The sequence below is a fragment of the Syngnathus scovelli genome, chromosome 18, assembly GCF_024217435.2.
Source record: "Syngnathus scovelli strain Florida chromosome 18, RoL_Ssco_1.2, whole genome shotgun sequence".
Lineage (NCBI taxonomy): Eukaryota > Metazoa > Chordata > Actinopteri > Syngnathiformes > Syngnathidae > Syngnathus > Syngnathus scovelli.
The window spans coordinates 6,739,987-6,760,257 of record NC_090864.1 but is presented as its reverse complement, the minus strand read 5'-3'; the positions used below and the strand labels follow the sequence as shown (position 1 = coordinate 6,760,257).

Below are 20,271 nucleotides of genomic sequence, written 5' to 3'. Positions count from 1 at the left end.
CTCTTTTAGCGGTTTCACATTTTATGGAAGAAAATGTTTCCTAATGAATTAAAATGTAAGCGGCGTGGGTTGTATGTTTGACGTTTTGAGTGGATTGTAGGAGATTGCCTGATTAAAAATAATGTCACAATAATGATTTACTTTTTTCAAACATAAATAATAAACTAACTTTGTCAATTCCAGATCGTACACCACAAATGAAATTATTTTTCTTCGAAAAAATTGTGACTTCATCAAAAGTGTTTGGAGCCCAAACGGATTGAAACTTTAAACACAGGCGTTTAACTTAAACGCCGTTATTTTTCTCCCCCCGTCCTCCACCAAGCGCCCCCATCCTCCCTCCCTCCGTTCCGCCATCCCCCTCAGTCACCCCCCTCTCCCACCGCCCGCTGCCGGGGACTCGACAGCCAATGGGCGGCTGGCGTCCCCTCAGCCTCCGTGTCATCCAGCCAGCGAGGACGCAGTTGCTGCGGACGCGCGGCGACGTACGCTGGCTGCTCTCAATCGGATACTCCTCTCTCGCTGCATCTTGCAGCCTCCCCTCCATCCCTGCCGCCACTTTTCCGCGGAGACCAAGCCGCCGCTCCCTTCGTGCCCTGCAGGTGAGGAGAGGCTGACGTTTCGGCTTTGTTTGTGCGCTCGCTCCGGTCCGGCCTGGCTGATTCTTCTGGGTTTCGTATCATCGGGTTTGTGCAACAAACGACTTCTTTATGCGTTCATGTTTATTCACCAAAGAAAAAAAAAGCTTTTTCCAGTTTGATTTAAACTTTTTTCCCCTGCCTCCACATCCCGGAATTCATTCCAGAGTAGCGGCGAAAATCCCAGGTGACACGCGACTTGTGTGCGCTTTTATCGCGGGGGGTTAAACTTGATATCGCACGCGCAGGCAGGGGCGCATCTAACGACCCCCCCTCCCCTCCTCCCACCCCGCTGCTCGGGTACTTGCAGGTACGACGCTTCAGTGCATGTATGGGGCGGTTACTGGCGAGATGCTATGGCCTTTTTTGTTGCTTTCTTTGTTTGTTTATTGCCGTCCTGTTTGGATTTACGAGATAATTAAATTAGACAAAATTAGAAGAGAATAAAATGTAAACATTAGTACTGAAAAGTGATGTTTAGATTTGGGTGTCTTTTGGAAGATTTAGTTAACCGGCACGCTTCTGCAAACTTGTCACTTTTAGCTCTCAGCTGAGCTGTGATTATGAAGATGCATTTTAGGATTTAGATTTAGACGGCATTGGGATTTAGCACTCACTTTTTCCACACATACACTAATGAGGAGTAGAGAGGGCAGGACACATGCTGGACTATACTCAGCTCCTTTCCTCCTCCTCCTCCTGGTGTGAACAAGTTGCCTGTTGTGGACCTGGCGATGGCGAGCATCCCGTTGAGAGGGGAAGAAATGTGCGCGGGCGAGTGAGCGGGGCAGGCTCACGGTGCAGGTTGCGCCGGTTTGATGCCTGCACATGAAAGCGGGCACAGTGGAATCGGAGTCTGATCAAAGACGAGCGGGGAACACGGCAGGTGCTGAATATTTAAAGGGGCTGCAAATAGCACAAGCTCATATGTTGGGTCCAGAGTGTGTGTGTGTGTGTGTGGGTACGGGAGGCGTGTGTAAGCGAGAACTGCTGTGACAAGCAGGGACAGGAAAGAAAAAAAAAACAACTAAGCGCAATCATTTGCATCCTTTCGAGCAGCGTTGAGATTCTAAGACCCAACGCTCACTTTTTGATCTCTGTCAAGTCACCAACTCAGCAGATTAGGTTTTCCAAAGAAAAGGTTTCCATCTGGCCCGTGCCCCCGTGGGGCCATGACGTCACGCGATGGTGGCTGACCGCTGATCCCGACTTGATGATGTTACGTGCGCTCCAGATGGGCCACGTCGCTGGCGATGATGGCCGATGTTCATTCCGCCACTGCAGCTCATAATGGCAAAACTCCTAGCAGACGCAACCCCCCCACCCTCCTCCCCCACATTTTCCGGTGACTGTAATGGATGTATACTGGCGACATTTGGAAACGCAAATAGCCCCTTCAGGCAGCGAGCTTGTTTTGTCTGTTTGTTCGACTAAATCGGTCCATGTTGGAAACTAAATGAGAAAGACTCAATCTTGGCATCGTAACCGTCACGCTCAATTTGCTCGGTATTAAGACTCTTTCAGGGTGTGGCCTTTTGAGAGACACTTGTAATTTCGAGACATAATTCAAGTTTGACAGAGATTAGACAAAAGGTCAAAGCAAAAGTCACATGCATACATACTAATATGCTAAAAAACAGCGCCACCATGTGAGTGAGTAAGTAACTTCAAGCTTACCTGCCTTGTGGAAGTTTAAAATTGTGTTGTTTATTTTTTAAATTGTGTTAGATTAGAACCATTTGACTGATTGCGGAGAAAGAGTAGCACAGCCCAGATTCCACGCTAGGCTGACGAATGAAGTGTCAATTGTGTTAGCTTGGCATTAAAAAGAAAAAAACGTCAGCATCGTATGAGCGATTGCTGAGACAAGAGGAAAACATCTGGGCCGGGTTTGTGTGAGAAATGTCAAGCTTGTCTGCCTCATCAAGGTTGAATGTTGCAGCTAAAACAAAACAGCATGACCGTAGCACACCGGCGCTAACTTTCCGGTTCAAGAGGAATCGGGTAGAAAAAATATTTTTCAAGCCATCTTCACTTGTGGGGGGGCAAAATTGTTGAACCAAAAAAATCGTGTCACTGGATTACATTTTGGAGAGAAAATGTGTGGTCTGAAAATTGCGCAACTTTGCGGACGCTTGGCTAAAATCTTTCTCATTCTTTTCATTCAACACTTGTCTCTTTGTGCAGCCGCCATCTTTGTTTGCTCTTAACTTGTCATCATGTGACCACAAGAGAACATTTGCAAGCCGCAGAGAGGCTCCCGGCCCCCGATTCTGGAAAACGTCTGTTTTCCGTTAGGCCCGCCGTCTGCGCCGCTCGGATGACTTTGTCTTTACGACTTTGCGTTTGCCGCGACGACTGACAACGACACGACGACAGTGGCGGTGACTTTTCCACGGGTCTCCGCTGAGAGGATTTTGAGGCTGGATGTGGGCCAGAATGGCAGCTCAGTGGCAAGTCCTCCTAAATCCCAATGACCCCCCCCCCAAAAAAAGCCTCGTTTGTCTCACCGTGTGGCAAAAAGATAAACTTGCATTCACACCTCGCTGAACAATGCCTCATTAGCTCTCCTGCTTTGTGCAGCACTTCCACTCAAGTCCTAAATCTACTTCCAAACAGGCTGCATGGTGATTGTGTGTGCGTGTGTGTTTTTGTGTGTGCTCTTAGAGGCTATAGCTGGCAGACTAGAGCAGATGTTGTCAATTCAAAGTGAAAGCGTTCCACTTGAGGAAAATGTCTGCAAAGGCCACGTCTGGAACAGAAGGCAATCAGCTTCCATAATGGAGTGCTTTACTCCGTACGCTATGTTGCTAAACACTGACTGGAGTTAGAACGTTCAAGATTGAGTTTGAACATATAAAGTGCATTTTTTGATATAGAAAATACTTGATAAAAAAGCTGGATTGATTGATTTAGAACGTTTAAGATTGAGTTTGAACATATAAAGTGCATTTTTTGATATAGAAACTACTTGATAAAAAAGGTCCTCCAGGATTGAATGTAAATTTGAAATAAGAATGGAGTGGATTTTTTTTTAAGTTGAAAACCTTTGTTTTTTGACTCATATTTTTCTTGAGATTATAGCAAATCCATATATTTTCGAGTATAAACTAAATCATAATCTTACGACAAAAAAAATTAAATTAAAAAGATTTTTTTAACAATTTTTTCCTCAAGGGGTGGGTATTTTTTCAAGGATAGGCATTTTTAATTAATTTTTTTTACAAAATAAAAATCTCATTTCTAAAATCGGAATTTTGTAGTAATAATGACATTTGTAAAAAAAAAAAATTCGAGTTGTCGCCCTTGAATTGAACAGTTGGTCCAAATCTGGCCCGGCGCCGCCTATTGAGGAACCCGCGAGTTTACAAACACACAAGTGAGGATGAGCAAAAAGTCCATCTTTACACAGTCGCTTGGCGCTCCAGGATGAAATCACTTTGGATTTGTTCTTTTGGGTGGGAGGCGACAAAGTGCTGCCAATGTTGAAGAAGCGTCTGCCAATCGCCACCGCTCCCCCCGCCTTCGACACACACTCACACACAAGCGCAGGACGAGCGCCACGGCGTTTCTAATTAGGAGCGTTCGCCTTCCAACTTGCAGCCGGGCTGTTGGTCCTCTCAGGTGCAAAGAGGCGGCAGCAAACGCCCGCCAGCATCTCCTCCAACTGATGACTCAAGTGTTTGTCTATTTTTAACACTCAGTATTCTTGTAGTCTTAATCAACACATTTATCGTGGCCAATTAATTATTTTTGATGCTTGTTTGTTTTGAAACGCATCAAAATGCTTCATTTACTCTGGTTGTACTAACCCCTCCTTCTCACGCAATGGACTCATCCATCTTCTCCCTACTTGATTCAGCAAAAAGGCTTGTAGAAGAAAAACAATTTTTTTTTAGGGGGGGTGAAATGGCATTATTTTTTTTGTAACGCAAAAGAGATAAGATAAAAGTGTTTGTTTGTTTTTTAGATTAAAGACTTTAAGAGATTAGGTTACATTTTCACGTTGGTATTTTTTTAAAGATATTATTTAAAGACATTTTGTCCGGAAAAAAAAGGTGCAGGAAGGCTTCTTTTCCAACTCGAGTCACTTCCCTCAAGGATACCGAGCGTCCGTCCGTCCATCTGTCCGTCTGTCTTCCGTTTGAGGTGAAATCGATTTTTTGACCCAGCGACGGCACGCGGGGGGAGTTTGGGATTGGATTTGGAATGAAATCCCTCGATCCAGCACGCGTGTGTGTGTGTGCGTGAAGCTGCACGGTAATAATCTAATAGTGGGAATCACGGATCCAGATCGCTATCAAAATCTAATCAAGTCTCGCATGGCTGCGGGCGCGTCTGCGGCTCCTGTTTGCATGCGGCCGCTTCCTGCTGAGCGGCGGAGGTCACCGCTGCCACCGCGCGTAAATCAACTCGCTAAATTACTTGCCCAAATTGGAACATTTTGCTTCTGTAACGAACAGTTTACATGACGGAAATAGACCGGTTATAGTTTTCCTTAGCCTTGAAAACTATTTTTTTTTTTCAAAGTCATTTCAGTGTCAGCCATTTTCAGGCCTGTCTTTACCTACCATATGAAAATATATGTACACATGTATATTGACATTTAGGATCCAAGCAACATTAGTCAGCCATTAAAAGGATTCAAGCAAGGCAAGTTAGCGTTTTAAATGTTGCTCTTAAATTCATACTTCACGCCAGAATTATGGTTTAATAAATGATTTGTGCTCTGGCAGCGCAAATCCGTCTTTAAACTCTCTTCTTGCTGTCCTTGCAGTGTGTGTGTTTGTTGGGACCACAGCAGCCCCCCCCCCCCCCCCTTCGGCGCAAAGCCCCGCGAGCTTAAGCGACCCTGCAGTGAGCCTCTAACGGCTGTCTGGGGCCCGGCCGCTCAACGTGACAGCCGCTTAATAAGCGAGCGCGCGGCGGGCACAAGGGCACGGTCGGGCGGGAGGTGCCGGCCGACATGGAGGTTTGGACCAGGGAGGGGGCGAGCGTGGGCTCATATTGACCGAGGGATGACAGCGGGCTAATAGGGGATCCACTATGAGCACAGCTGCGCTACAGAGCGGAACAAGAGTCATGTGACCAGGGGAGCAAGTCATTAGAGATGCACCACTGCAACAGCTCTCCATCAAAACATTTCTGCAAAGTTATATCTCACCTCATCACTAAACCCGGTGGACGATCCGGAGGCCCGTGAAGCTCTGTCGAACTCTAAAAGAGTGAAAGCAGAGAACACATGGTTTACATTTTGGCCTGACAGAGGGGGAAAGAAAAAATCTTTGACAGATGATGAATCAGCAATCATGTGCGTGTGAAAGCATAATGACAACACAATGTTTACCTCTAAATGCTCCTCAAATTTCAGCAGCAGCAGCAGCAGCAGCAGTTGCTGCCCGTTGAGGCTGCACTGACCTTGCCACTGCCCTGCAGGGGAACGTATCCATCCGTCTGTCCATCCATCTTCCACACTGCAAATTTAACATGGTGGACAAAATGCCGATGCATCAAAAATCGATTCGTCGGGTCTGCGTCGCGATCTGCCGCTTGCTGCCATTTTGTGTGTGAAAGCAATCTAGTGGTTCAAACCAAACCTTTCCAAAACGTTGCCCGTACGTTTCTGCAGCCGCCCGTTGAGGCTGCATATTCGTCGAGCTGCGATGAGCTAACTTTGAATCCCGCACCATGGCCTTAAAATTGATGAATCAATGATCGATTAGTCATGCCTGCCTGGTTTGCAGTCATGATGCTTCTTGCGCACCAGGCTGAAGGTCGTCAGCTGCCACATAGTCATTGCGCACGTGCGTGTGCGCGTGTGCTTCTCTTGTGCTCTCCAGCAGCCTGCAGGAGAAATGATGGGCGTTATTGCAGATGACAGCAACACTGCGGCTTTTAAAAATAAAGAGAAAAAAAAAGTCTCTTTGCTGCTTGGCTTGAGGCTTGTGTGGGGGGGCGGGGGATTGGCTGTCTTGGTGCGCACATTTCTTCCCCCTGGGCCTGTCACCCCTCCTCCTGTGGATAATGGTCTCCTGTCTATTTCCTGAATGATATCTGGATTCCATTGTGTGCACAAAAAGCCTTTGTGACTTTCTTCTTATCATTTTTTTTCTGTAAATGAACAGGCGGCACATCAGCAAAGCTGCTATTTTTCTGACGATCCCCCCCCTCGAGTGAAACAGGCAAAGCAGGCGTCATTGTGGGCTCCCTCGCCACCATTAGCGCGTTCCTCTGACAAGCCGGGAAAGAAATAAAATGGAAGGCGCTCCAAACAAACTACCTGTCGTACGGGAGCGAGCCGACGTGTGCCGGAAGGACGCCGCCGCTAAGAATAGCACGCTAGTGTAGAAACCCATGGCGACGGGGGCGGCAAAAGCCGTCCACTTTGAGGAAAGGTCATCCCGTGACGGGCCGCATTGACGGCAATACGTGACAAATGGACGTTTGGGGTCTCGCGGGCCTCCAATTATGCTTGGGCAGCGCAAGGGGGTGAAATGGTGCAGAGGTAATGAAGCTCCATTCGACATACGGAAGCTCTAAAGGCTCACAACTCTCTTCTCATCTGAGAGGGCTTCATCAAGTCATGTGACTGGACGGGTCGAACGTCTTGGAAAACAAACAGCAGTTCGGTTGCTATCGATTTCAATGCCCCAAGAAAGACGCAACACGGAAGACTCTATCGATACTGCCGTGAAGGATGTGGAGGACGTTCCCGTCATTTAACCTCCCTGAGTGGCCTTCTTTCTTGTTTTTGTGAAGCTTCCAGTTTCCTGAGAAAACTAGGGCAGGGTGGGGCTGCGGACAGTATGGGGGCTCATACGGTTGCGTGGAGCAGCGACTCACAGAGCAGATCGAATCTAAAAAACAAAGGACGACTCAACGGATATGCCAGGAAGGCCCGAGAAGTGGGGCAGGTCTGGCCAGCGGAGCCTTGGCGCCGCTACGAAGCCCCCCTCGAGTGTCAGGAGCTCCGAGCCAGTTTGATCTAATCAAGGCGATGAAGGCAAACTCGGGTTCTTGTTTGCCAGAGGATAATCCCACTGTGTGCTCGGGCAACGCCGCCGCCGCCGCCGGACTTTCTTTGAAATGGAAAAATTGCATTAAACATTCCATTTGTATTAATTAGAATTAGAATCTCATTAGCATCACTGCTCTGAGGGTTATAAGTACATACATATATATATATTTATATATAATTTTTTTTATTTTTTATTAATGTGATAAAACAGTGCTGTCGTTCTCAATCTTGATCTGCTTTGGGCTGTAAAACTGTTGCAACATCTCCAAATGGCAAATTCATAAAACCAATCTCCTCACTCGGACAAATCCAATTGATTCAGCATTCAAGGCCTGTGAATGGGCGGCTCCCCACCCACCAATTAGAATGTTACAGGCGGCCATGATGTCACCCCATGACACGCGACGTCCAGACGGGACGCTCCTACGAGGCTTCGCTCACTCCAACGCTAATTTGATTTACCAAAGCTTTAATTCAATCTGCTGGTCTGGGAGCCTCTAAGTGGCTTTTAAGAGAGTCTGAGCGGGCTGAGATGGCGGAGAGAGCGAGATTAGGTGACACAGCAGAGGTCAAAGGGTACGCTAACAGCGGCAGGTGGTGCTTGACAAAAAAAAAAAAAACTGCTGCTAATAGCCAAGATGCTAAGGTCAAGTGGTGCACAGACGGGATTCCCAAATTGTTTTCTCCCAACAAAATAAAAAAAGGTTTCATGTTATTTACTCTAACCTCAAGTGACGTCCACCATATTGGTGTCAACAACAAACACGTGTGCGACTGACCATGCTGCCTTAGAGGCTTCGGGGGATTGTTTGTTCCAACAGGGAGGGGGTGAGGATAGCAAACACGCTGCTGCTTTTATTTCTGGTAGCACAAGCAGGACAAGCGACTTAATTTACCCGGCGAACTTGTCCGAGAAGAATTGCCGCAACCTCGTAAATGGGTAGGCGAGCGCGAGGGCGCTGCTTCAACCCGACCCGTCTGACGCAAGCCGTGTTGACGGAAAAAGCTGACATCTGCTCAGCCATCTTGCATCATTGATGAGCACGTTCTTCACAACGTTCTCGCTGTGTCGCGTTCGGGCCGTGTACGCTTTTATTTGTGTGGGTGGCTGAGCTTGCGTCTCGCCCAATGTGCAAGTCCGGACAACTTTTTGAACCGTGCAACCAATCGGAAGCCGAGCGCTCGCCTCTACGGGGAGCTTGCCAGTCAACACGAGAAAAACAAGAAGACTTTCTGGATCAAACAATGCGACCCCATCTTAGATATTTCTTACATTAGCATCAAACAAGGTTAGGTTAAAGGTTAGTCTTAGGGGTGGGGTTAATTTAAAGTCGAATCTTCCAGATGTCTTCTAGTTTGTAGTTTTTGATTGTTTTCGTCTAAACTTTGCCGGGTTGCGGCCGGGAAATGACACGCTAACATCCTCCGAAGCTGATTTTCTTTTGAATCTAACACAAGAGCTCCACTTTGGTCTCCTTCTGCCCCGACATTACTTTCCAGCCAACCCAAGCATACCAAGCCTTGCCTTTCTTTCTTTCTCCTTAAAACTGGAAGCTTGGCACTTGACATGAACGCTTCCCTAAAACACCGAAAGACGTTTCACATGACCAGAGTGAGTCAGTGCTGCAAAATAAACAGGTTTTTGAATTGAAGGTCTTCTTCGGTCTTTGGCGGAGTCTTCTTCTTGTCTGGCTGTGGGGTCGTGAGGAGGGGGTACACTAATGAAAGGGGAGCGAGTGAGTGTTTGATTGGCGTCTGGGGGGAAGGAGAGGCAAGTGGGGCCTCTTCATAAGTGCGCCTTTGTTTTGTTTTTTTCTCACAGAGGTTCCCAACAAAAAGCCGCCCTTTTTCTTCCCCTCAATGGCAGCTTTGGGAATGCAGATGCAAATGTGTCACGTTGCAAAGAGGAAGCGGGACCATAGCGCGGCCCAACGACCTTTCCCTCCCCTCCTTCGCCCTCCCTCCTGCAGGAACAGGAACGTCATCAGAATTCCGTAAGGGGAGCGCTCATCAAATCAAGAGCACTGCAATGCTTTTAAATGTCTGGCTGGGAATCATGTTTAAAACGTCCAGTCCTCGCTGTAAATCGATTGCTCGCCCGCCTCACCCCCCGCCCCCCACTCTGCAATAAACGTGGTCACCTTTGCTGTAAAGAAGGCGAGGGTACGTCTTTTAACGTCGCCAGAGGAAGCAAAGGAAACACACGCTGACCTCAAACGTGAGCGAGTGACGGCCCCAAGGCAGTCAAATTCCAATCTATCATTTTTCCAGTTGCTGAGCAAGATTAGCTGCTCAAAGTGAGCCGGTGACATTGCTCGGAGAGCGGGACGCATTAATGCACTATTGATTGTTTATCTCGAATAACAGCGCACGGAGGAAGCCGGGCGGGGGCGGGGCGTGTGGGCGGTAGCCTTGCGATAGATAATTCCGTCTTTTGACTGCCGATTGTCAATCGGGTCCAAAAGGAACACGAGCTATCTCGCAACATTCCAGGTGTGAAATGGGAAATAGAAACCGGGCCGCCATGTGCTGGCCACGCGATAAGGACAAATAATTCAATCTTTCATTTGGCCCGGAACGAGAACTTCCTGCGAGCGCGCCCGGGTGCTCGCTTGCAGCCTTGCTGAACTTTCACTGGAGGTGGACGACGTTGAAAGGAGCGTTGATGGGTTACAACTCGGTCATCCAAAAGTCGGGTACTGTACATTTTGCCAGTATATGACACAATAAAATAAAAATACAAAAGAAAATTAAATTAAATCTCTTTTTTGGAGCGTACGTCAATAGATAGTCTGTCTGCAATGAACCGGTATCGGTAACAAAGAGGCCGCTGTCATTGCCCGGAGTTCATATTTCACTTCAAATTTGAGGGCAAATTCTGACCCCTTGGACCACGTAAGCATTTTGGTTCCCACAGTCCCCTTTGGTCTTGTTACCCTCTGACACCCCGGTTCACGATCCCCCCCACGATAGGGTCACTTCCTGCCTCTCTGAACACTCCCTTGGTTCGTCGCTCCCTCTTTGCAAACAATCGGCAATTCAGCATCCCGGAGAAAAGGCGAGCGCGGCCATCAGAGAAGCCAAGCCAAGCCAAGCGTGCGCCCCGTCGCCGCTCGGGAATCAAAGGCAAACGGCGATCAATCGGCCTTCTTTGTTCATTAGCCGTCCACTCCCGTGGGGGTCGGCGAGGTGGCGATAAAAGCAAAACAGCCCATCACAGGCCTCATTTGGTCCAGCGGGCGACGCCCCCGGGGGGGCTATAAAACGAGGTAAATAAAGGTGAATCAACCACAAGGTTGAAGAAGCGCAAATGCGGATTGATGTTGATGATTCTGCTTTGCGTGTGTTTTTAAAAGAATCACATGATCTGCCTCAGCCAATCAGAAGCGAGAACAAATCACAATAGCAGAACTTGTAGAAAACATGACAATGCTTGGTCCCGAGCCCGAGCCCGAGCCTCACGTCCAGCTAAACGGCCACGAGAGGAACTTTGGCTCATGTCAACATTTGTATGCAAATCTTGTTTACTTTCTACAGCACCTTCATTGTTATTTATGGATGTGTGCTTATGACTGGCAGACATTTTATGGAAGGGGGGGGCACAATTGTCAACTGGTGTTTACTATGATGATGAGGAAACGGCTAGCAGATGCAAATATGAGGAAGAGCAAAAAAAAAAAGTCTGTTTGTGCGGGCGGCACGTGCGTCGTCGGCTGGCCGGCCGGCCGGTGACAAACGACTTCCCGAGCACCTGCTCGCCTCGCTGCTGGCGCGCAGTTTGGGAGAAATTTGCTCCAATTTAAGAGGCGTAAAAAGGCGCCACGTGAGGTCGTTAATAACGCAAAAAACAGGCGCTGCCGACTGTCAGCGCCTTGTTTTATGGAGGCGGCGGCGTAAAGGTCGTTACTCTCCGTCGAGGGGGGAACTCTTTCCTCTGTGCGCTGGTTTTATTGCGGCCGTATTTTAGCCGGCCGCGGCTTTGTTTTAGCGTCATGTATTATTTAGCGTTGTGCGACAATTGTGTTTTCTCGCCATTGACCCTCTGCTACACTTAACGTGCACTCTCATGAATACATAAGCCTCCTTGCCTTTGCCTCCACTCCGGTAACCGTGGCGACTGACGTGAGAACAGAAGTCCACTTTGTGCGGGGTCAAAGCCCCTCCCTTTCCTGAGCGTGGCGTGATGTCATCTTAATTGTCCTGAATGGCAACAAATCATCCTTAAGAGTCACATGCAGATCCCCAAATGGATGCCTTTGAATTCAAGCGTCTCGCTCATTGATTTGCATCGAGCGAGCGGACGTCGGGACTGGCTGGTGAGCGCAAAGACCACAGCGGGGGAAGCAGGAAGCCAGTACACCCCCCCCGGACACCTCCCACCTTTGTCAGGCCGTCATGTGCAAACTGGTGGTGAACTCCAGAAGATAAAAACGCCTTTGATGTAAACAGACGGCCTCTATTCATTCAGCGGCCATGTCGTCTGTGTCTCTATGACAGTTTGAACAGGAACTGAAGTTTTTCAGACTGCGTGTTGTGTTTTCATCCACACAGGAAGGCCAAGATTCGAAATCTATAGGGGGGGGGCGGGGGAGTGCTGCTTGTGGCTTGATCAGTCGGCACCGTTTCCACCTAAGGAAGAAGACAAGAGGCGAGTTGCAGCCAACGCCGCACAAAATGAAGGGTGACTGGGGCAGGCCTCTGCGGCTTCCAAAGTGGGCCACTCGGCTACTGCGTCGGACTGACGGATGCGAGGAGGGAAAGAAAAGGAGGCAAAATTGGGGGCTCTGGTGGACTTGGCCCAGATTGTGTGATTCATTCCACTTATTTGCTATGCGGCGGCCAGAAGAGAGTCAGAGAGGAGCAAGTCGGCGGCTGCAAACATATTCACCCCCATGGCTCGCTAACTGCCATGTGGCAGGATGAGCACATGAGGCAAATACAGTAGCAGTCAGCCATTATTGATGTCTGTGCTGTTTCCAAAAAAATAAAAACACAGCAAGAGAAGGTTCAACAAAAGGCCATTTGAGGTTTTATCTACATTTTCAACATGACGAAAGCCTCCGAAGGTGTCTTAATGAAACAATTTTGCCAGCGTTAATTCGGCTCCCTGTATTGAGTATGCTTGCAATGTCTCCGACTTTTGCTTTCATTTATCCTCATTTTTGCAGCCTGATTCGTGTTGTCCGACTTTCCCGCTTGATATCATCAACATTTGTCGAAGGCCCGGCGGGATGGCAAGTGATCGATATGCGACGATGCCTTCATACATCACATTAAAAAAACGGCGTTGGCGTTGTTGCGCCAAAGCGTCGGGGAGTCTAGACGGCGCTGCAATCGATCAATACCTATTGATGAGGTTCCCTGGGAGTTATATCTGTTTGCATAGCAAGAGGAGCGCAGATGATGAAACTGAGAGAGTATTGTCGTTGTGATAAATTAACGACAAACTAACTTGCATGCTTTAGCAGATTGTTACAAGTAAAACAGCTTTGGAAGTATTTTTTCCTGCCCCGCCCCCAAACCTATATGTGAGCTCGATACAAGTATACAAACGGGTCAAAGTTGACCCAAAGGGTTCATCCAGTATGGAGGCCTTAAGACCCTCCCCCTGTTGAACTGTGCCCCCCCCCCCCACACACACACACACCTCCCTTCCCCTCTTTTCCTACCTCCATCGCGCTGGCTCACCCACCTGGCTGACATTCTCCTGCCTCACTTTTAATTGCACCCCCGAGGCTGCGACGAGGTAGCCTCGGCTCGCCGGGCGCCATAGGGTGCTTCGCCATGTCGCTCACGTCGCTCGTTAGAGGAGAAATACAAATTCAGAGGAAGGCCGGCCGGGGAATGGTGGGGGGGTGTTCTGGGAGGCAGATAGACGCTTCCCAATGTAAAGCGGCCCCATTAACGGCGTGTATTGATGAACACGTTTGTCTGCGTGGTGGCGACGGCGACCGCATTCGATAAAACCGATCGTCACCTTTAATGGCTAATTGTTGCGATTGTAAATGTGCGGGCGGGTCGCTGAGCGTCATCAGGGTGCAAATTGTCAGCAGACACATTCATCTTGCTTACGAGCGAGCGTGAAGGCTAGGGGTCTTATTGCTCGTCAGCCCGCGACACACAATTTCGAGCAATTTGCTTTTTTCGTTTTCATTTTTTTACGCAATTAGGCGGCACATGATGAGGTCGCTGTTTCTGCCCGGGCCGAGAAAATAAAGGGCGCCCGGTGTAAACAGCCAGAATATGACGACGCCGTCATGTTCTATTAGGCGCCTTCATTACAACGAGCGCGGGAAGTCCACACCTGTGACGCCGTTCCGAAATGGTGACGGAGGTCAGGGGAACGCGCTGACGCTCGCTTTTGCTTTCCCGCAAGGCCATTAAAGACTTCAACGAATTCAACGATAATAATTATCACTATTCATTGAAAGGCCACTTTAGGATCCAGCTGATGCTCTTGCATTCAAGTGGAAGTAAAAGCCAAAGAGGGGAAGTGGTGCGTTAAAAAGGCTCTCTCACAGTTTTTTTTTCTTCTGATTAAAAGCAGAGCGTATCCTGCAACTCTTTATCCTTGGTTGTCATAGCGATGTCGGCTCAATTGATTGCTGACAATCAATGACGGCCTCACGGTCAAATTCGGCCAGAAGAGGTTATCTGCTCGTCCCAATACTTTTCGCTCCACATTTTCTACACTTCCTGTAGGTGTCCCAATATAAATGCACAAATGTAGCATGGCAGGCATTTTGTCCTCGCCACCGGCTGTGAGATTTTTATTTTATTTTTTATTTGACGTGGCAAAATAAAGCTTTCGCTGACTTCTTCCCGGTCCCGGTCGGGAGAATTATGGGGGCAGGAATACGGCCTGCGGGCTTTGACAAATGTGGTCAAGAGGCGAGGGTTCCTCGGGGACTGCGGCGCAGGCATTAGCTTCTCGCCGGTGACATTATGAAGAAATCCATGGAAAAAGGCGGACGCGCTGTTGCCGACCCAAAGCTTTGTGAGCCTCCTCCGGGGACGCGCTGGTATTTTCCAGCCAGACCAAGCCTACAGCTAATCAATAGCTCCCCGTCCCATGTGCTCCGAGCAGCCGTCAATTAAGTCAATTCATAAAGTCCGGCGCGGGAGTGCAGGAGGAAAAGCGCGCTGACGTTTAGCGACGGAATTGCTTATGTTCCTGTCGCTTACTTTAAATTTCCTTTCCGGTCATTTTAGCTAGAAAGTGACCCAAGACTTTTGTCCACCTCCACTTTTGGTGTCCCAGTGCAGTGTCAATTCAATTATGGTAATTAATCAAGTAGCCAAGGTGGAGAGCGAGCGGAGTCAGTCCCTCCACGGGCATTATTAGACGGCCAGCTCACTTCCACCTGCTTCCGTCACTGACCCCGAGCTCCTCTCCTTCCATTTTTTATTTTTTTTAATTTTTTTATTTCCCGCAGTGGCCGCTGATCCCGGCAGAGGACACATGCAAAGCGAGTGGCTTTCAGAGCCAAGCAGAGCCGTCATGCATATCAGCTTTGGCCTGTGCAAGCAAAGCAGGCGGTTGGGGGGGGGAGTAAAAGGAGAGGGAGGACATGCTAGAAAGTGCAAGCTTCAATTTGCCTCATAAGGGGAAATGAGGGCACGGTGGCCTGGCGGAGACAGTAATGGATGGACCCGCGTCCCCGTCGGACTGCTGACGCTGCTCTGACAGGACGGCGTCCCCTTCAGGAGCTCATCTGCCGTCACAAACTTCCTTCAATGCTCACGTTGGGAGTCTGACCGCTAACATGGCCGTTCAAATATTCGGGGGACTCTGGTTAGGTGTGGCGTTGGGCATTTACAATCTTTCTCTGTCCAACTCTTTACAGCGTATACCGCATTTTCCGGACTATAAGGCGCACCTAAAAACCTAAAGTTTTCTCAAAAGCGCCTTATAGTCCAGTGCGCCTTATATATAGGCACCAAATTCCTAAATTTAAACTGGCCCAAAGCATTGTGTCATGAAATCAATCATAAGTGGCCCGCTGAAGACTATGAATCATGAATCAAAAAGACTATGGGTCATTATTTTGTGATTATAAAGTAATTTGTTGCGTCTGAAGTTGGGAATAAAAAAGATAAAATGGAGAATGATTTGATTTGGATTAAAAATCTGACGTGATGCATTAATGGTGTGCCTTATATAAGGACAAAGTTTTAAAATGGGCCATTCATTGAAGGTGCGCCTTATAGTCCGGTGCGCCTTATAGTCCGGAAAATACGGTACTTGATTTATGCTTGTGGCCCACAGTTCTTCTGTCTTTTTTTTTTTTTTCATTTGAGGGAATCCAAAAAGAAAACCCATCAACCTTTCGGGAAATATCTGGCAACACAACCCCAAACGCAGCAAAGTGTTGTCATCATTTTTGGTTCGTCAGCTCAATTTGTGGCACCTGGACGAAGCCCGGCGCTTCCTGTTAACAAACATTCCGCTATTCTTATTTTATTGCTGCTCCTACAAGTGGTGACTTTTAAGCAAGGAAAATTTGCGCTGCAATGACACCATCACGCCTCCACCTGCCCCCTTCTGGGCCGCCACCTCTTCTCGCCCTGTTTTTCTTGCTCCATTTCCCGCCTTCCCTGCGGAGTCTCGAGCTGCAGGTCAGGCTACTTCATTTGTGTCCGAAGATTTCAATTCCTCGTTTCCCATCATGCACCACACCACCACTGCCACTACCCCCCCCCCCCTCTTCTAAACTGAGAAATAGAATGAACAAAAGGCCTCTCCACAGCCGCCTTCTTTCTCTTCCTTGCATCTTGCGCCAGTTCCTTTGGCCGCCCACGTGGCCTCTCCCTCGTGTGTCTTCAAGTGGTCATTCTACACAACAAAGTGAGATGTTTACCACAGATACAGCCCCCTCCCCGAAAAGCGCCCGCCACTCCATGATGTGATGATTCCCAGACTCTACGCAGATAAAGTGCGGCGGCATCCATGTACAAGCGCGTGTGGGTTTTCTAATCTGCTGTTATCACCGCAGGCCTGTCCATCAAAGCGCCAATACGTGAATACATGGCGAGTCCCACAAGTGTCCGTCAATGTTGTTGAAAACGATGACAATAAACACAATCCTGATAGTTATTCCTCATGTATGAGCACCTCATATTATATACCGTAAAAACTACAAAAAAACCCTGACAATTTGTTTTCAAATCAGACCAGTAAAAACTGATCAAATATAAAAAAAAAAAAGATATTAAAACTGAAGACAATTTGCAATTCTAGTAATGACACGGATTTCATGCACAATTTGTCTTCGCGGGCCACATAAAATGACGTGGTGGGCCGTATCTGGCCCCCGGGCCTTGAGTTTGACACCTGTGCTTTAAAAGGTCAAATTTACCCCAGAATTAAAAAAAATTCCAAGGGCTAACAAATGTATCTTATTTTATTCAAAGCCAAACCCTTTAAAGACATCTGCGTGAATGGCTTCTTTATTATTGATTGATCGCAACACGCTTGACTGCTTTGTCTGAAATTCCTCTTCCTGATTCTAGGTGCGGGCGAGGGCTCACTTCCTGCTTGCAATTAAGCATGACGACGGACACGTCACTCTGACCCGAAGACCAACAGGGACAAAGCGCCAAGGGAGGAAGTAGGGGGGGACTGAGGACCCAAGGCCCGGTCACCATGGAGACGCTGTGCATATTGATAACGCTGTGGGCAGCCGCCCAGCTGGGCGGAGTGCCGGTCGCGGGACTGAGGCCGGCGCGAAGGACGGCGGCGGGACATAAGATGTCAGCGGGCTTGACGGGCCAGGACGCCAACGGGGTCCCGCTCAGACGCTCCAAGCGAGGATGGATGTGGAATCAGTTCTTCCTGCTGGAGGAGTACACTGGCAACGACATGCAGTATGTCGGCAAGGTAAGACAAATATGACGGCTTCTTTGGGGGGGAGGAAAACAACGAATTTTGACCTCTACCGCCCTCTGCTGGCAACAGAAATTGGCATCCAAGCGCCGAACGCGACTTGCTTATGCTCTGTATCGAGTTGAAAAAAGAAAAAAAATGTGAAAGAGGCCAAGACGGTAATGCCGATTGTTTGGCGGTTGTTTTGGTGCGTCCCGAGAGAATCGCCTCCCAATCCGTTTGACGGCGACAAGGTCAGGCCGACGGGAGAAAAGCGCTTTTGTGCGTGCCTCTGAATGGACTCGACTACTTTGCATTCCGCCGGCACGGTCGGACTCAGGATAGACTCCACGCAGCAAATGAGAAGAGGCCAACCGTGACTTTGAACGAGCCTCGGAAAGGATTACATCGCCCAAGACGCATCGCGTCCAAAAACGGCCTCCAAGGAAACAAAGCGTGACTCAAAAGTGGCGCGGCGCTCGCCGCACGGCCTATTTTGGCAAAGATGGAGAACAGAGAAAAGGGTTACATATAAATTAGGATATAAAAAATGGTTGGGGTTCTTCCTTGGGGTTTCAAACCACAGTTAGGGTTTGAATCTAGGGTTAGGGTTTGAAACTAGGGCTAGTTGGCTTTCAAACTAATCCTGCCGCATCATCCGACGGCGTTGCGTTGCCGCCCGCAGCCGCTCATTAGCAGGCCAGCCGCACGGTGGCCTCGCAGGGCCTCGTCTTCCTGTCACCGGGGGGAGAGAATGTTTGTTTCTTTCATTACGGGGCCGCCGCACCAAGGGGCACGCGTGTGCTTGCGTGCAGCGTACACACGCGCACACGCGTAACGGCCCGTGGCGGAGTGCCCATGTTTGTGCTGCGCTATCATATCTCATCAAGTATTTACAGCCCCTGATAGGCCCCCGCGGCTCGCCGGCCGGCCAAGCGGACCTTGCGTGGTGCCGGGCTGGCGGGGTTGAGGCCTGTGGTGGGCGGGGCCAGAGACGCTATCGGGCTAACGCGTAGCGCCTGACCCATTCATCAGCAGGCCCGTACTATTGACCATTTTAAAAAACAATGGTAAGAGACAGACAGTTTTTTGCCATCCGCTAATAGTATGCCCGTGGATGAAAGCGTTGCATGACTCACCGGTCGAAGCAAAGACGTCAATGTCTTGTGACTGCCCAAAGCCAGCGTGCGTGTGCATGGAGCGGGGTGGCCGAGTACCAGCTGCTCATCTTGGCAAGCGAGATGGTGCAGGCCAGGCCCTGCTCTGACCACTTTAGGACCACCCGCAGCAGCCTCAACATCTTCCATCCATCCATCATCCATCCTGTCACGGATCAGATGGAGCAGGGCGACCAAGTGCAGCTTGGACCAGGGCTTATTGAAGCAAACTCAAAAGACTGGGCAAACTGACATGACTTACTAACAAAACCAACAGGACTAACCTACAAAGACGTGAAACAAAAAGACATTAACAATGACCCGAAAGGGGAGTGACGCGCAGACAGGACTTAAATACGAGACAGGTAACGAGAGGCAGGTGGCTGTGATTAGTACACTGATTGTGAGTTGACACAGGAAGGGAGGGGCGAGTACACAGACGGACAGAAACCATGACAACCTACATATAATAAAACAACCAGGGACGAGTCGTGACCCATCCATCCATCCATCCATCCATCCATCCATCCATCCATCCATCCATCCATCCATCCATCCATCCATCCATCCATCCATCCATCCATCCATCCATCCATCCATCCATCCATCCATCCATCCATCCATCCATCCATCCATCTTACAGTATATTGTCATAGTGGGGCGCTGTTACCTAATGAATGTTCGAAAACATACTCATCATGAGAGAATAGGTGGGGGGGAGGGGGGAGTCAACGGGGGACACGGAGGGCGCTCGCTTGTAATAACGCTCATCTCCTTTGCAGCACAAGGAAGATGAGGATTCACGACCCCCGTGAGCCGACGTGATATTAATATCATAATGAAGATCAGACGCGCTTGAACTTGCCGTCATCAAAATGCACATTCGGTAACGCCAGCGAGCTGGGCCAAAGCTTTGGGAAACCGGGCCCTGAAATTTTTTTTGTTCCGGGTTCCGACTGTGGTTACATGAACTCATCTTGCAGGGAGGGGGGGGGGGGGCACCAGAACAAGCCTTCCGTTGCACCTCGTTTCCTTTTTTTCCTACATCAGCACACATTGCTCACTCCATTCGTGAGCGAAGTGACCATCTGGCCACTCCAAGGCCACAGGCCAGTTCTCCACAAGGCCTGCGAGGCTAACTGGCTAATTGCCCTGAGCCCCCCCTCCCAACTGGTCCTTTCTCACACCATCTTCCCGGCCGGGCATGGGCCGAGCACCGCCCACATCGATCGGCCGCTAACATTTGCTCCGCAAATAAACACGGCTGCCGCGCAGAACGCAAGGGCTCAATGCCACTTGACATTCTCACAACACACTTCTGAAATTTTCTCTCAAAATCGCACGCCATCCTTGAGAAACATTTTTGCCTGACCCGTAACGCGCTCGCACAGCTGTGCCACTCGAATTGTATTTTCAATCGGAATTGATCGGATGTTGGCCGCGGCGACCTTGCGAACGCGGCCGCATTGATTTGTGTGCCGCTTCTTTCGGCCGAGCGGGGCATCGAGGGGATCGATGGAGCAGCCGGTGCAGAAGGGGGCCGACGTTCGTTTGAACTTAGAAGAGCACGTCGGGGCGGGGCCGAGCTTTCAA

At 49.1% G+C, this 20,271-nt stretch overlaps 1 protein-coding gene across 1 annotated transcript in view; it reads left to right on the top strand.

Moving 5' to 3' along the window:
• The first annotated feature begins 414 nt into the window (after window positions 1-414).
• Window positions 415-20,271, top strand: part of LOC125986118 (cadherin-6) — a 29,519-nt gene continuing 9,662 nt past the window's right edge. Inside the window, exons 1-2 of the mRNA XM_049749545.2 lie at window positions 415-602; window positions 17,170-17,536. Coding sequence (XP_049605502.1) covers window positions 17,303-17,536 — 234 coding nt within the window. The 5' untranslated portion in view covers window positions 415-602; window positions 17,170-17,302. The remainder of the gene's footprint in view (window positions 603-17,169; window positions 17,537-20,271) is intronic.